The 15,552-nt window shown below is 49.9% G+C and overlaps 1 protein-coding gene across 1 annotated transcript in view; it reads left to right on the top strand.

The window, feature by feature from the left end:
- MAML3 (mastermind like transcriptional coactivator 3) overlaps positions 1–13,357 on the top strand; it is a 244,594-nt gene extending 231,237 nt beyond the window's left edge. The window contains exons 3-5 of the mRNA XM_059826935.1: positions 6,511–6,756; positions 8,936–9,023; positions 12,366–13,357. Of these exons, the coding sequence (XP_059682918.1) occupies positions 6,511–6,756; positions 8,936–9,023; positions 12,366–13,357 (1,326 nt within the window). The remainder of the gene's footprint in view (positions 1–6,510; positions 6,757–8,935; positions 9,024–12,365) is intronic.
- Positions 13,358–15,552: the final 2,195 nt, after the last annotated feature.

Below are 15,552 nucleotides of genomic sequence, written 5' to 3'. Positions count from 1 at the left end.
GGAAATACAGGAATGTGCTTTCAGGCTGCTCTGAAAACACTGGGTAGAGATGATGCTTTAGTGTATATGGAAATGGAGTAATATTTTTGATCCCAGTAATAGGTTGGAGACCCCCTGTTTTAACATATATACGTACACACAGGCAGTACCTAAGAGCCCCACGATAAAGGAGTAGTGCCCGTCAGCCCAGCACCAGCCTGGCGCAGGAGGGCCGGGTGCCAGGGAGCAGCAGCTCCGAGCTGTGCGGAGGTAAGGGCAGACAGTACTGTTCTATCTTGTACATTGCAGGCCATTCAATCACACCACTAAGTTGTGTTTATCCAGAAGGGCTGTCATCCTTGAAGACATCAAAACATGGAGATCTGCCATTTCTGATGGGTAATGAAATCACAGTGTAAAAATTTGATTCTTCTTTCTGATTTGAATCTGTCTTCAGCTTCCAGCCCTTGTTTCTGGTTTTGTCTTCTTCACTGGATAGAAGAACTCTTTAAAGGATTTCTTCCCTCGTAAAGGTATTTTTATACACCATGGTCAAAGCATCTCTCAGTTTTCTTTGTGGTAAACTAAATGGATTGAGCTCTTTAAGTCGCTCACTGGCAGACACTTTCTGCCTCAAATCATTTTTGTGTCTTCTTTTTCTGCTCTGACTCTAAAATGTAGACAACTGATTGTATACATTTTTCTAGTATCGTTCCTCTAATGCAGTATGCAGGATAAGCCACCTCCTGGCTTCTATTTGCTCTTCCACTCTTTGTATATTCAAGGATTGCATTAATTCACATACCACCGAACGGCTCAGCGAGCTCATGTCTGATAGTCCGTTTTGCACATTAAGACCGTGCTTTCAAGTCTGTGCTTCCCTCAGCTTTTTGGGAAACACTTTGTTCCCAGATGCAGAATACTCCTCCTCCGTCGATTTCTGCCAGCAGTTGCCTGGAACAGCCCCCTTTTCCCTGGGGTCCCGCTCTGCCCTCCTGGCCTTCAGCAGGAGCAGAGCCGGCTCACCACGTCCAAGGGCTCTGATCATCAGGCTGTGCAGGGGAGGGCCGATGAGTAGGCTTGGCCGGTCCCTCCTGCCTGCGCTTACTCACACCCAGCTGCCCGGCTCTCAGGGCATCAGCTGTGGTGGTCGTTCTGCTTGTTCTGAAAGAAAATAGTGTGATTGCTCTTAGCTGTAGTTGGGAGATTGAATGACATACAGAAGGAATAAATCACTGCATGATAAGAAAGAGGCATGTAAGATTTGAGACAAAGAGGAAAATACCTTTTCCGCTCCCCTTTGTTCTCTTTTTAAAGTCCTTATGCTTAATGTGCATAACTATACATATATGCATATGGATCACTCCTGAACTCCTGCGGAGGATCCTCTCACTCCAGTAGATCCCTGGAAATACACTGGGAGGACACAGGATTTATGCTCCTATTGCTTAACTAGGGGTCAGATTATCAACAGAGGGCAACTCCCATGTAGGCGTTAACTAAGCAGTCAGGTCGCTACGGAAGTTCATCTTACTGGGTGCTCTGCAACTAGAAAAACCTGTCCAGACGTGTTATGCTGACCATTTGGAAATGGTGGCTCTTTTTTGGCTCCGTGAATGGCAGCTTGGCTTTTTCAATACCTAGTTTTGCTCCCAGGGGCCGAGCACTCGATTCTGCCCCTGGGCTGTTCTAAAAGCAGGTGGCTGAGGATGCAGAGGCAGGAGGGGTCCGAGCAGGGTTCCTGGGAGGCTTAGCCAGGGCCAGCGTGTGTGTTTGAACTCGCTCCGTGGCACGGCCGAGTCAGGGGAAGAGGCCTTGGCACCGTCCGCCCTCGCATAACCGGCCTCTCAGCTTCGCTGCCCCTCGGTGAGCACCTCGCGGCATAGCTGCAGCTTCCCTGTTCCCGCCTGGAGTGCGTGTGACTCTGCACGAGCCACCGTTATCAGGAGAGAGCTGTTTGCAGCCTCCAAGTAGCACACAGTGGCTTTGGGTGTTGTTGAAAAATCAGAAGTCACACTGTACCATCTTCCTGGATGTAACAGGCTGATGAGAGACAGGCTGAGAACACAGCACGTGTTTCCCATTCCAGGACGTCTTGTCACTCTTTTTAGGGACTACATGCCTACACCCATACAGGGCACCCCTGTGTGCACGTGCCCACACGCACATGAGCACAGGGCCCTGGGGAAAGAAGCTGGGTTGTCCCCTTGCTGCTGTGGATCCCCGGGGATCCCTCTGGAGCGGTGGCAGCCTGCGTTGCCCGGTGAGTCAGGCTGCGGGCATGGGCCGCTGGGTACCAGCGCTGTCAGCTGCGAGGTGATGTGCAGCCAGGAGCTGGTTAGCCGGGGTGCTGATGAGGGTGTCTGGAGAGTGAAGAGGCAGCAGTGCCGGTTGGTAGAGAAAGGAAAACACAGAGGCAAGGCAGAGCCGTGTAGGAAGGAGAAAGGGATGGCAGGGAATGAGGAGGAGGAGCAGGAGGTCTAGGGGCAGGAAGGCTCAGGGCGCAGGAGGAGGATGAGGGAGCTGGCAGGCAGCGCAGGAGCAAAGAGCGTTGTCAGTGAAGCTTGGACTAGTTTGGGTTTGAAGCTCTATAACTGTGTAAGTGCTGCACTTAGCCCGAGTTGCTTGACTCGGTGCTCGGCTCCTGCGGTGAGACTACGTCTGGGCCTGGAGCAGGCGTGGTTTGCAAGAGGCAGCCGTGTAGAGGCCAGCGTTGCGTCTTTCATCACCAGTTCCCAGCCACACACATGTACTCACCCCCCAGCCCACTTCCAGGTTTCACCTCCATGCCAGAGCTCCAGAGGGAACCGTGGAAGGAGGGTGGGTGTGCACACCGGTGGCTGGACAGCCGAAGGCACCCAGAAGCCCATGTGGCCCTGCGCTGCTGCCAGGACTGGGCAGGGCCGTGCAACCCCTCCTCGGAGCTTAACAGCAGCAGTGTCAGGCTGCAGAGGTGCTCTTGGTAAACAGCTCTGCTCCCAGGCACTAGGGAGCATTTCCCGGCCTGCGGAGACCTTTTGCCTGGGCTGTGCTCCTGTTTTCGGGACACACAACCCAGGGCTGCTCCCGGTGATGTCAGCAGGGCATTTCATCATTGGTTGGGAAGAGCTTTCACCAAAAAAAATGGAAAGGCGAAGAAATATTTGGAGCGGGAGGGTGGTGTTCCGGCTTGATGAAGAAGGCCTGGCTTTAAACCTGTGATTAAAACTGGAAACAGGAAGTTTTCACTGTGAGTAGGTAAACTCTTGCACCTTGAAATGACTGAACACACAACACTGGAAGTACCACCTTTGTGCTAATCTTTGTATTTCCTCCAGCTGCTGCACAGTGCACAGGGCTCACGTCAGCTGGCGGGGCTCCCGTCAAAGCTTTCTTCCTTTTAAACTCTGGAATTAACTTATAACGTAATACGATACAGAATAGAGTGCCTTCTGCGGCATTGCTGTGGGGTGAACGTGTCCCTCAGGCGTACCCGTGCGTGCATAAGAGCCAGGACAGTAGTTCTATAATAAGATTGTTTTGAAGGCGATTCAGCGAGGACTTGGGCTGCAGCCCCAAAGGCAGCTGTGCGCTGAGGCTCGGCAGAGGAAGCTCCGAGTGATGTCACTTCACAGCATGCCCTTTGGCTCCCGGGGTTTTCCCCCCCTTTTCTTTTTCCTTGTAGTGGATGCAGCAAAGGCTCCATTATTTGGCAGCATGGCATTGCTTTTGTCTATAAATGGAAGCAGTTGGCCTGTCTCCCAGTATAACACAAGCTAGTCCTGTGCATCGGTTATGCAATCTGTAGCTTGATGACTTCATCAGAAGTCAGGGGAGGGCCGGGGGGGGGGGTAGGAAAAAGCCTTCACTGTCAGCTCCGCTGGAGAGACAGTGTCCCCCCCAAAGCAAAGAAAGCGGGAGCTCAGCGACAGGGGTGGGTGGGAGGGCTGGGTGCAAGAGCAGCTGAGGGATCATCAGCGGGTGCGTCTCCCTGAGCCTGGCTCGGGGAAGCCCCAGCAGCTGCCGCAGCCCTCACCCTCAGGGTGCTGCCGGGACCGTGCTTGACAGGTTGTAGAGTGCAGCATGAGACAGGACTGGGGCAGAAGTGGAAAGAGGAGCAGGGAGGGAACTTTCAAACCAGGGTAGATGTTAAAAAGAGAAAGAAGCTAAATATCGGAGAGCTGCCTTTCAGCAGAGAGCCCCTCAGGGAATAACTGTGCAAAGTAGAGGTGTGGACAAATTGTATTTTCTTGTTATTTCCTCGGAAGGGTCCTTGAAAATGTGACCTTCGTGCAGAAAGGCTGATCCTAATTTCTCAAGCTACACTCAAGCATTGATTTTAACCCTTTCATTGACCGGGTTGGGGTGGTTGTCATAAGATTACTTTTCTGTATGTTCCCAATCACACAGTCATTGACATAATTCAAACCATCCATGAACCAGATGAATCTAAACCTCACCCTGGCATGCTTTGCACAAAGGATCCTAAAGTGATATAGGTCCCTTCCATCAAGCTAGTGTTTTTGAATGAGTACCCATCTCTCTAAAACAATTACAGAGGTTCTAACGAGCAAATGTGAAGGCCGGCCCTGCCAAGCAAGCAGCACTCTGCAGGGCTTACTCTGGCTTGCATAGCCCGGCAGAGGTGAAGAGCGCTGGTATCACCGCAAGCCGGGATGTGCTAGTGGCTTTCCCAATACTTGATAAAAGGTGGTCCTGCCCTGCGGAGCGACTCTTGCGCAGTTTTTTGTCTTACGGTAAGTCAGGCTGAGCTAACCACAGCGTTACTCATCTCTCCCTCGCCAGGCCGTCCCCGTGCGTCCCAGCCCGCGGTGCGGAGAGCTGGGCGCTGATGAAGAGCTAGGTGTGGGACGGTGAGGGCAGGCTGCCCGGCGGCGGGTGGAAGCGGTGCCCAGGCAGGGCAGAGCGTGTGGAGCCAGCCCCACGGCGAGGGGTGCCGGCTCTGGGGCTCCCGTTCTCCCACGCCGGCCGAGCACAGGCTGCGAGCGTGACCCGGGGCTGCGGTTCCTCCTCTGGGACGCGGAGCAGTGCTGCTCGGTCGCAGGGGCAACACACGCAGGGGGCTGTGAGGCGCTCAGGTACTATCATGGGGAAAGTAGATGGGAGAGAGAAGAAAATCCTTAAGCTCCTTTACACCAGGGCGTACCCAGAACGAGGACTGGGGAAGCGGTGCTGCACCCGCCGCGCTGTCATCACCCCCCCAAATCCCTGGGGTTTAAATACGGCCCGAGCTGGCCGTCTGCTTTTGAGCAAGGCTCCCTCCGTAGCGCTGAGGGGAGGCTCTGGGTTGCTGTAAAGCTTCCTGTGTCCCCGGCAGCGGGAGAGCCTCGTGTTCCGGGGGGCCCGAGGGACCCGCCCGCTCCGCGGCAGCTCGGGGGGCGGCTTGTTAAGGCCAAGGCTCTGGGCACCGCCGCAGAGCCCCCTCAGCGCTCCCCGCCGTCGCACGCCCGCTCCGTTGCTGCCTGCGGCGGGGGGGGGGGGGGGTGTCCCGCGGCTCCCCGGCCCCCCTCGCCCGCACCGGGGAGAGGCCGGTGCCGCTCCGCCGGCGGTGCCCGCGCCGCGCCGGGCCGTGCTGGTCCCCCGCCGGGCGGGCCGGGCCGCGGGCGGGCAGCGACACCTGCCGGCGGGCGGCGGCGCCGGCGGGCACGGCGGCAGCCCCGGGAGCCGGGGCGGTACGGGGCTGGGGGTAAACGGCCGGTCCGCCGCCGGGAGAGCGGCGTGCTGCTCGCCGCGGGCCGGGAGGGCTCCCCGGGCGTTTCAGAGGTTCCCAGTGGGAGATGGGAGGTTCTTATCTCATCATGGCTGGCGCCCGGTGGAGGGCCGGCGGAGAGAGGAGGGTTTGAGATTTACCGCCGGCCTTCTGTCGCTTCGTTCTCCGGGCGCTCGAAGGCAAACGGGGTTAGAAACGTCAAGAGAAAGTCGGGTGGGTGCAGGAGAAGGTGTCTGTGGCGCCACACACCCTGCAGCCTTTCGGCTGCGCGCTTTTGGGCCATTGCTGCCGGATGGAAATCTTAAATAAATGCATTATGTGGTTAAACCCTGAGATTCTGGTGCAGTGCAGGGGGAATCAATGCTGCCAGCTCCCGCTATTCGTTGTGTGCGCCCAAAACCTCGGCTCCTCAGTCCAGAAGACTCTGAAACTGCCGTTATGGAGAAAGGGAAACGGAGAGAAAATGTATTTCTTGTCTCCATGATGAGGGAGGAAAAGTTTGCAAAACCATTACTCTGAAGTTACATATCCTGAATGAAAATAGGCTTGGTGCACGACTTTATCATTTTATTATTAATGAATTGCGAAGTGCTCTTGCTTTATCTGAGGGGGCTTTGAACTCCAGGAGAGAAGAGGAACCTGCCACCTGCTCCCGTGGGGGACAGCCCGTGGCTTGGTCACAAGCCATGAGCATCTTTCCGAGGACTCTTACTTTCTTCAAGCTCCAGTCTTCGCCCACAGACACAGTGCTTCTTGTTAACGAGCTGTAATTTCTCTTGCCCACGGAGCACCCTGAGTAACGAGGCCTTCTCTTTGCACAGGAGCAGCATCAAGTGGGATTGTCTCGGACCACAGGGCCTATGCAGCCTTCTGTCCCACCGGGCTCCAGCAGCGTGGTGACAGGCACGAGCTCTGGGGGTCCCTTCCTGGGAAACCAACCTCAAGCGGCCATCATGAAGCAGATGCTGATTGAGCAGAGAGCCCAGCTCCACGTGATAGAGCAGCAGAAACAACAGTTTCTAAGAGAGCAAAGGCAGCAGCAGCAGCAGCAGATCCTGGCAGAGCAGGTACAGTATCCGTTCATCTCCAGTACTGCAGTGCACGCTGGTATGAGAGCATGAGCGCTAGAGACAGTGCAACACCAGCCCTTCCTTTTATATTTGGTAATCCTCTGTGGCTCATATCGTGGTATTTCAGCAATAGTTATCAAAGAAGAGGCATCTGTCTCGGTCCTACCATTAGCTTGGCAAATATTACCCATGTTCCCAGCTGTGGGCTTGACAGTCACATGGGGATTTTAGACACTGGAAAAGTTAGCTCTTAACCTGGTATTTCATGGTGCATTTACTCTGGCAGAAGCAGACTCTGCTGCAGTTACAGTTGCTGGTTCTCTCCCCTACCTCTGACTATGGTCTTGCACTGGCAAAAGCTACGTACAGCTGTGCGGTGGTCTGGGACAAAGAATTGACGTGGGTTAAAAGTAACCTAGCAAAGGAAAAGGTTAGCATTTACCTATATCAATTCCTTAATCCAGTTTATCACATACCAGTACAAGCAATTATGTTAGCACAAGGGAGAGGCAGTATCAAGGGGGGAACCAGAAGCCGAAGTGGGAGAACAGTAAAACCACCTCTCGCAGTGGCAGTGTGGAACTGCTGCACTGGAGCCTGTCACCTGGCTTCTGGAGCTCTCGGCCTTTGCAATACAGATGTTGAATTAACTGGTCTGAATGGTGATGGTTTATGCATGTTTAACTCAGCTGTAGTTTAAAAGCAACCCAGGAGAAAGTGGAAAGTCACACTGTTCAGTTCCTGTAAGCTCACACCCAATTTTAAACCTGCAGTCCCCTAACGCTACCTAGAAAATGTTCTAATAGGTCAGTAGTTGCTTTAAGCTTGGCTTCACCTCCCTGGTTGGGGAAATACAGTTTAAGACCTGGGGTCTGCTTTAATTTGAGTTAGAACTTGTGTACGTTGTGTAACTACAGAAATACCGATAGCCTTCCCCTCTTTCCTGCTTCTCAAGAGGACCATGAGAAATTCACCCTCACTAGATAAAGAAGAAGAGGAAGGATGCTCCTAGAAATATGCAGGGTAAAGATGCATGAGTTTGTTCAGAGGGGAACAAGCGCAGAAGGGTGAGGATGCGGTAATGTTCCCCCATCATGGATTAGGTCGATTCAAGTGCATAAACCCAAGAGCCAGTCACTGACCTGGCTGCTGAAGGCAAGCCTAAAAGTGTTGAAAAACCACAAGCCTGTGGCTGTCAAGTGTGCTGGCATAGATGAAAAGTGACGAAGTCACAGTCCTCAGGTTCCTAGCTTTTGGGTGTTTTGTGCCTAACAAGGTTCCCTTTATCTTTTTGGTAGTTTGTAACACGTGTTTACGCACGCAGGGATTAGTATTTTCGTCTTTCCCATCTTTGCCATTTTCTTACCTTTGTTACACATCCTTGGACACAGCATCTGTACAGCTCCAGATGAAGCACCAAAATACGTCCTTTTAGTAATTGCTTAGTCAAGTATACCCTAGGCTTGGAGAGCTCTGGTAAACACACTGTTTCTATAATCAGCCCTTGATTTTGTTTTAGATGCATGAGTATTCATAGAAGATAACTGCAGAGAAGCTGGGCTGGTGGGCTGGATCAAGGGAGGGAGGAATTTTGCAACCACCTGCTCCCCAAATACCATTCTCTGAAGCACAAGAGGAAATGTGCCTTAGTAGCCGTTTCTGTTTTGGCTCGGGAGTGGCCCTAGGCTGCAGTGCTCAGGTCAGGATGCGGTACTCCTTGCAGCTGAGTGCTTTGAGTGCAGAGGTGGAGGGAACTCTTGTGCCAGGAACACAAACCTCTAGACCTTGGCAGGGCTGGGGGAAGGAAAGGGTGTGTGGCTACAGTTGCCCTTAGACCTAGGTGAGCCAAGTTATCTCATATCCCTCCCTCTCCTTTCAGCCTGAAGACAGTCAAGTTTGCGCTATAGAGGGCAAGATGAAGTGGTTGTAAGTAAGGAGAGATGATGTTAGCCTCAGCGCTTATTCCTTTTTGAACCAAAAGGAGTCCGTGTGCTGAGTATCCCAAGTGCTCTCAGGAGGACTCTTGAAATGACTCTGCTTGTCTCTCCAGAACAGCTTGCTAGATAAGAAACACTGCGGTTCTGCTGCAGTACTTTTTCCACCAGCCCCTTTCTCAGCTCACTAATTAATTAATCATCTTTTTCCCTTCTGCTTTCTTTCCCTCATTCATTTCCAGCAGTTGCAGCAGCAGTCCCATTTGCCTCGGCAGCATCTGCAGCAACAGCGGAGCCCGTATCCGGTGCAACAGGTCAATCAGTTCCAAGGTAAAAGTCAAATTCTTTTTCCAATAATGAGTCAATTGGGCACGTGAAAGTTCATGCATTTTGTGAAGACCAGGGTTTAAGCAGTGTGCCAGAATAGGAAGTCGGGCTGTTGCACATTTGCACATACTGCATATTTTACCAAAGGGGAATGCCCAGGTTTGTGTATTTAGTTAAGTTCCTAATTTCCTTTCTGTTCCCCTCAGCAAAAGCTGCATTTTTGATTTGACATTTGTTTTGCCTCTTTGACATCTGGCTTCTATGGATTTATCTTGACTGCCTCCACTCTCATTACGCTTTTTTTTTCAGCTAGTGTCTCTCACTGAATCTTGGGTTTGCTCCTCTTCATTCCCTACTTTATCTAATTTGATGAGCAGGGAATTTCAGAGAGGTCATCTTTATCTGCAGAAGGGTCTGATAAATGTCAGGTGTGGGAAACACAGTGAAATATCTGAGATGAAAACGGAGATCTTTTAACGTTCTCAAAAAAAGCAAGTAGTATTTCAGTGTGCTCACAGATGACTGAAGAAAGTAAGGACAATCATTTTGGCTTAGAAAAAGAAGTTAATTCTGAGCTTTTTACGTGCAAAGCATCAGCTGAATGTCTTCAGTAACCATGGATTCTAAATAGACATGAAACGAACATGCACTTGGGCTGTATGTTCATGATAGTGTCATGTAGCTGCAACAGAAAACAAGGGAGGCAAGCATAGTGCAGTTCTCATACCCAGGAAGGGAACAGGCAGCCAGATCTTCTGCTGGCATAGATCAGGGTGGCTCCTTCTATAATCACCTGCTCATTCTTACCTTTGGCAGCATAAATTCTATATGAAATGAATTTTTTCCCAATAATTCATCTGCAAAATCAAAATACATGTGCGCACCGCCATGAGACGCACATCTAAAATCTTTCTACGTCAATGCTTTTTTGAAACCTTGCCTTCATATGTATCATTTAAAAGAAATGCAGAAGAGAGTTTAGGCTAATCTGAGAGAGCAAGGAATTCATTTTTGTAAATGAGCTAATTTAAATATAAATATTTCACCATTTTTCCTATTTAGTCACAAGAATGTAATCAAGTGCAGTAGGTTATGTGTAAGTGAGACCAGAAGGTGGCCCAAAATCTTAAAATCTGTTGCGTCTCTCTTTTAACTACTTCTTGTCTGAGCTCTTGCCTCTTATGCCAAGCACGGTGGTTCACCAAAGTAGTATGCGAACCACTTGCCGGTAGTGACTCCTTTGGAGGTTTTCAACTGCCATTTTCAATTAAGAAATAGCTAAAGATGCATTGAGTTTTATCATTATCTGTACACTTAAGCATTTGCTGGAATCATAGCAAAAAGAGACAGCTTCTAATCATGGAAGAAGGAGGTGATCTAAATTAAGAAACTTTGAGAAGACCCCAGTGCCAATCATTAAGAAAACAATTTAGTTGATAGCATAGATAAAGTAGAAGCTGCCATTATATTTGCCCTGTGCAAGTGAGATCCAGATGGTCTCTCTTCATGCTACAAAATGTTTCATTTATCTACATGTTAGAGAGATGAGCTAAAAGCATCTTCCAGAAGCTTATCCTGCTGCAGCAAAAAGGAGACATAGCCATCCTCTGCATCATGTGTGCAAAACTACAGTGATGACACTTCCTTTATTCATACCCATCACAGAAACCAAGCCAACGTACATAACAGGGCCCAAAATTCTTTATTCTCTATGGATGTTCAGGTATGTTGTCTGCCACTGAGGGACAAAATGTAGGGGCTGATTTAAGAACATTCAGATTTTGTTGTACAATTTATGACTCTTAAATAACCATCTTATATTTACATCTTGCATTTAATAATGTTTGAGCTGGGAGTAATTGTGTGCCTCATAGTCTCGGAGTTTCATCTGCAGAGTATTTTATTTAGTTCGGTACGGTAGTGACTCAAAACCACAGCGAACCCGTGGCATAATCAGAGTTACGGTAATTGTTTTTAAATAAAGGTAGTAAATACAGAAGCATATTGGCTTCCCAGAAATCGATAGCTCCCCCCACCCCGAAAGGAAGACACAAGCGTGGTTCAGTTATCTGCCATGGTGTGGAATTTAACAAGGTTAGGATTTTCTGGTTTCCCATCACTGGCCTAAGGTGGAGTAAAATGTGCTTATAATATTGATTCACTAATACACTCTGCCTGCTTTAAATGTCCACAAAAAACAATTTTTCTTCTTTCCATAGACTTAATCAGTAACAGTGATATAGAAAATCCATTCATTTGTGCCTCCTGAGCTATTAAAAAATTGATTGGCCTTCTGAGCCTGACATTTCCATTTTTAAGGCTTACTTTTGAAAGACAATGGAGATATTTAAAAGAGAGCCTCAAATGGTAAACTGAAGTTCAGCTGCTTTGCTGCCATTGAAGAAGGCCAGTGGAAGCTTTCTCATTTGCTTGCTAGAAGCTGAATTAGGCTTATCTGAAGAAGGTACGTGCTACTGAATCACAGTGCGTATGCAACTTTGAAGTCTTAGGGACTAATTTTTTTCATGGAGAGGGGTGCACATTGTCACTGGTCCTGGGGAAAAAAAAACACACGCAAAAAGAAAGACTCACATTTACTTTTGAAAGGGGACTTTGACTCCCAGGTCACTTAAAAATTTCATTTCTGGTCCCAATGAAGTAAGAGAAAGGCAGGCCTATTTTAGCTCTGCAGCTCCCGTTGCTGTGTAGCTTAGCTACCTGAGCAGGTTATTATCAGAGAGGCAACCATGGCTGTAATCATGCATCACACATGCAATCGTTTTGCCTCAATTCTTCAAGAATCTGAAGCCATGAATCCCTTTGGGTACACATCCCAAAATTGTCATAATTGAGAATTACTTAGTGAGTAAATCATTGGCCTTTTAACCTTGCCAGCCTCATTTTAGGCCTTAAGGGAATTTAGGCTGCTCATCCGCATCAATGGTATTCTCTGCTGAACAGTGTCCCGCTTCACGAATTGAATACTTAACACGATCAGTGATTCCTGTTTAGGGCAGCACTTGAGCTGTGTTGACTCTCACCTTCAAGGAGCGGGGACTTGGCAGGTCAGGACAGAGGCTGCAGCCAGAGTGAGGTGGGGAACACATAATCTCTGAAATGCAGTTAACGTTAGGCAGCAAGCAGATCTCCTAAGGATGGATAGTCTTCTAGCTCTCTGCTAACCTTCACATGAAACAATAATTTATTTGCTCAAAAAGCACAGCAATCTGAAATCCTACTGTGATGCAGAAGGCTCCTATGGATTCTCTCTTATGCAAAGGTGTGTTAATTAAGATTATTTACAGGGTTGTGTTTTTTTCTTACCTTCCTCCCTTTTTGGTGTAGGTTCTCCCCAGGATATAGCAGCTGTGAGAAACCAAGCAGCACTCCAGAGCATGAGGACATCCCGAATGATGGCCCAGAACGCAAGCATGATGGCGATGGGTCCCTCCCAGAACCCGAGCACACTGCCCACGACCGCAGGCCAGTCAGACATGGGCATGGCTCCTTACAGCAACGCCTCTTCCAGCCAGCCGGGAATGTACAGTATGAGCACAGGGATGAGCCAAATGTTGCAGCACCCAAACCAAAGTGGCATGAACATGGCACATAACGCCAGCCAGGGAACGAGGCAGCCTGCCTCTGGACAAGCGGTGGGAATGGTCGGCAATTTTGGTCAGAACATGCTGGTAAACTCTGCTCTTCCCCAGCATCAGCAGCAGATGAAAGGACCTGTGGGCCAGGTCTTACCCAGGCCACAAGCACCACGACTTCAAAACCTGATGGGGACTGTCCCTCAAGGAACACAAAACTGGCAGCAGCGAGGCCTACAAGGTATACCTGGAAGGACTAGCAGTGAAATGGGGCCCTTCAACAATGGCACAACGTACGCAATGCAGTCTGGGCAGCCACGGCTGTCCAAGCAACATTTCCCACAGGGGCTGAACCAGACAGTTGTGGACACGAGTGGAACGGTAAGAGCCCTGAACCCAGCGATGGGGAGACAGTTGCTGCAACCACTACCTGGGCAACAAGGAGCCAGCCAGGCCAGGCCGATGGTAATGCCTGCAATAAGCCAAGGGGTCCCCACGATGTCTGGCTTTAGCCAGCCTCCGACGCAGCAAATGCCAAGTGGTAACTTTGCTCAGAGCAGCCAAGGGCAGGCCTACGAGAGGAATCCCACTCAGGACATATCTTACAACTACAGTAATGAAGGAGCAGGGGGGTCATTCTCCAGCTTAGCAGAGGGCGCAGACCTTGTGGACTCCATCATTAAGAGCGGACCAGGGGATGAGTGGATACAGGAACTTGATGAGTTGTTTGGAAACCCCCAGTGAATGGGCTTGTATAGTCTGGAGCTTTGGTTGTTACGTTTGGAAAAAGAAAAGAGAGAGTTGGATGTTCTCCCCATCCTTGGATTGTTGGTTTTTTGTTTGAATTGGTTTGGTTTGGGGTTATTTTGTTTTCTTTTGTTTTTAATCGTGCAAACTGAGCTGATCTGTAGCCAACCTTGGAAGATTCAGGGGACGATGAAAGCATCGGCATCCCAAGACTTCCACCAAGCAATCTCCGTTGTGTGGCAGCACCCGCTGTGTGTTGGGGGGGGGGGGGCGGGAGGGGGGGCGGGAGGCAGGGTGGGGAAACTGGAAAAGCCAGCTGATGCCTCTGGTTGGGAAAATTTGGTCTTTCCCAACTGAAATGAGGCTTCATTGCACAGTGGTATGGGGTGGTCCCAATATCTCCCACCTCATGTAACTGTAAACACTGCAACTTTCAGGGGAGCAGATGAAAACAGCCAGGAGCAAAGCCTAAAGACATCCATGGGGGATTGCACAGGCCCTGGTCGGAAACAGGCTTAACCCCAGGGGTAAGCAGGTCTCGGTGAGCCACGGCCAGGCCCACAGGGCCGGCTCTGGGCTGTCACAAGGGAACATGCAGCACCTGAATAGTCACAGGGAGGTTACCATTTTCATTGCAGAGTGACAAAAATCCAATAAAACTGTAGGAGAACATAAATTTGGCAGTGTGGTGAGGACAGTTTGATTATGGACCTGCTGCTGGAGACGTCTTAGGTGGGTGGGTTAACTTAATGAGCTATTTAGTCCCCTTGGGACTCGCAGTAGCGCTTCCCTGTCAGAGCACTTTGGCGTGTATCAGCTGCCTGGGGGTGCAGAACAGCGGCTACAGATGGTGTTGAAGGGCCAGGAGGTACCAAGAGACATCAGTTAGGTCCTAAGCAGGTGCCTCTCTCTCCTCCCTGCCCAGTATGTTTTCAGTTCACTTCCTTCCCCTCCTATCCTTCAGTGTAAAGCAAGGTGAGCTGGCTGCACTTTTTTTCAGGTGAGCAATGAGTGCCACAAAGGGGCAGGCAGGAGAGGAGAAAACAGGCCTGAGAGAAGGTACAGAGAGGGTTTGGCACGCAGAATGAGTTTCTCCTCTCCTCTTGAAAAGTGCAAGTTTGGCAGGTGCTATTACTTTCGGGTGTCTGGGCTCTCGATGTGATGTTATATGCAACCTGATCTTCAGTTTTAAACAGATGTTTGGTCTCATCTCTCTGGTTTGCTGGAATAAAACCCACTGCAGTATTTGAAGAACAGGAACCAGTGAAGGACTACTGTAAAGATCATTCATGAATGGGTAAAATAATTGATGTAGTTATTACAAACATGGGGTCTGCCCAAATAAGCTTTTAGGTAATAGCGACGTATCACTATCTCCACTGTGTGGACCAGTGCTGAGCAGCACTGTAATGAAGCTGTGATATGTCTTGCACAATACTGAGACGCCAGCCATTCTGAATGTCTAAAGCAGTGGTTCCCAAGCTGCAGTCTGAGGCCAAGGTAAGCTTGTCCTCCAAAACCTATCACCTTTTTAGTGTTTTCAGCTGAGAGCTGCTTATCAGGGTATATAGTGGTGCATAAAAAAATGTTGGCGTGATCCACAGTCCAAAAAGTTTGGGAACCTCTGGCCTAATGCTGGCCTCTGTGAGCCGTAAAATGTGCTCTGCAGCAAAAGTGTCTCTAGCGTACAGCTACCAGTACCAACTGTCCAGCTACCGATTACCTCCTCGTGCGCTGCACTCCTTGGGCCCGGCGATGCGAAGCGCTGAGACGCTGAAATCCATGGCAGCTGAGGAGCTTGGCACCTTGCATTTTCAAGTCCTGCCTTTCCCTGTGGAGCACAGATATGCATCACATTAAGGAGTGGGAGCAAAATGGGCCTGGAACCATCTCAGTGCCCCGTTACAGTTCCCTTCTGCGCAGTAACCCCTTGCAGGGCTTACCTAGACAAGGGGAAGTATCTGTTTTAAATGCTATAACGTAGGCAGGACAAGCTGTGTTTTTAACATGGCCTAGCTAGTCAAGGTGAGCTATCAATCCAGCTTGCCCTGATTGCTGAATTTTTAGAAAACGCTTTAGTTGCATCTCTTTTAGCTAACCCCTTTTTAAAATGCAGTGCAAGGACCTATTCCAGTTCCTACTGAAGATGATAGGGGTTTGCCTGTCCGCTGCTTCAGCAGGAGCCGGGTTGG

The sequence above is a fragment of the Gavia stellata genome, chromosome 19, assembly GCF_030936135.1.
Source record: "Gavia stellata isolate bGavSte3 chromosome 19, bGavSte3.hap2, whole genome shotgun sequence".
NCBI classification, from domain to species: domain Eukaryota; kingdom Metazoa; phylum Chordata; class Aves; order Gaviiformes; family Gaviidae; genus Gavia; species Gavia stellata.
This window is presented reverse-complemented; position numbering and strand designations above follow the sequence as displayed.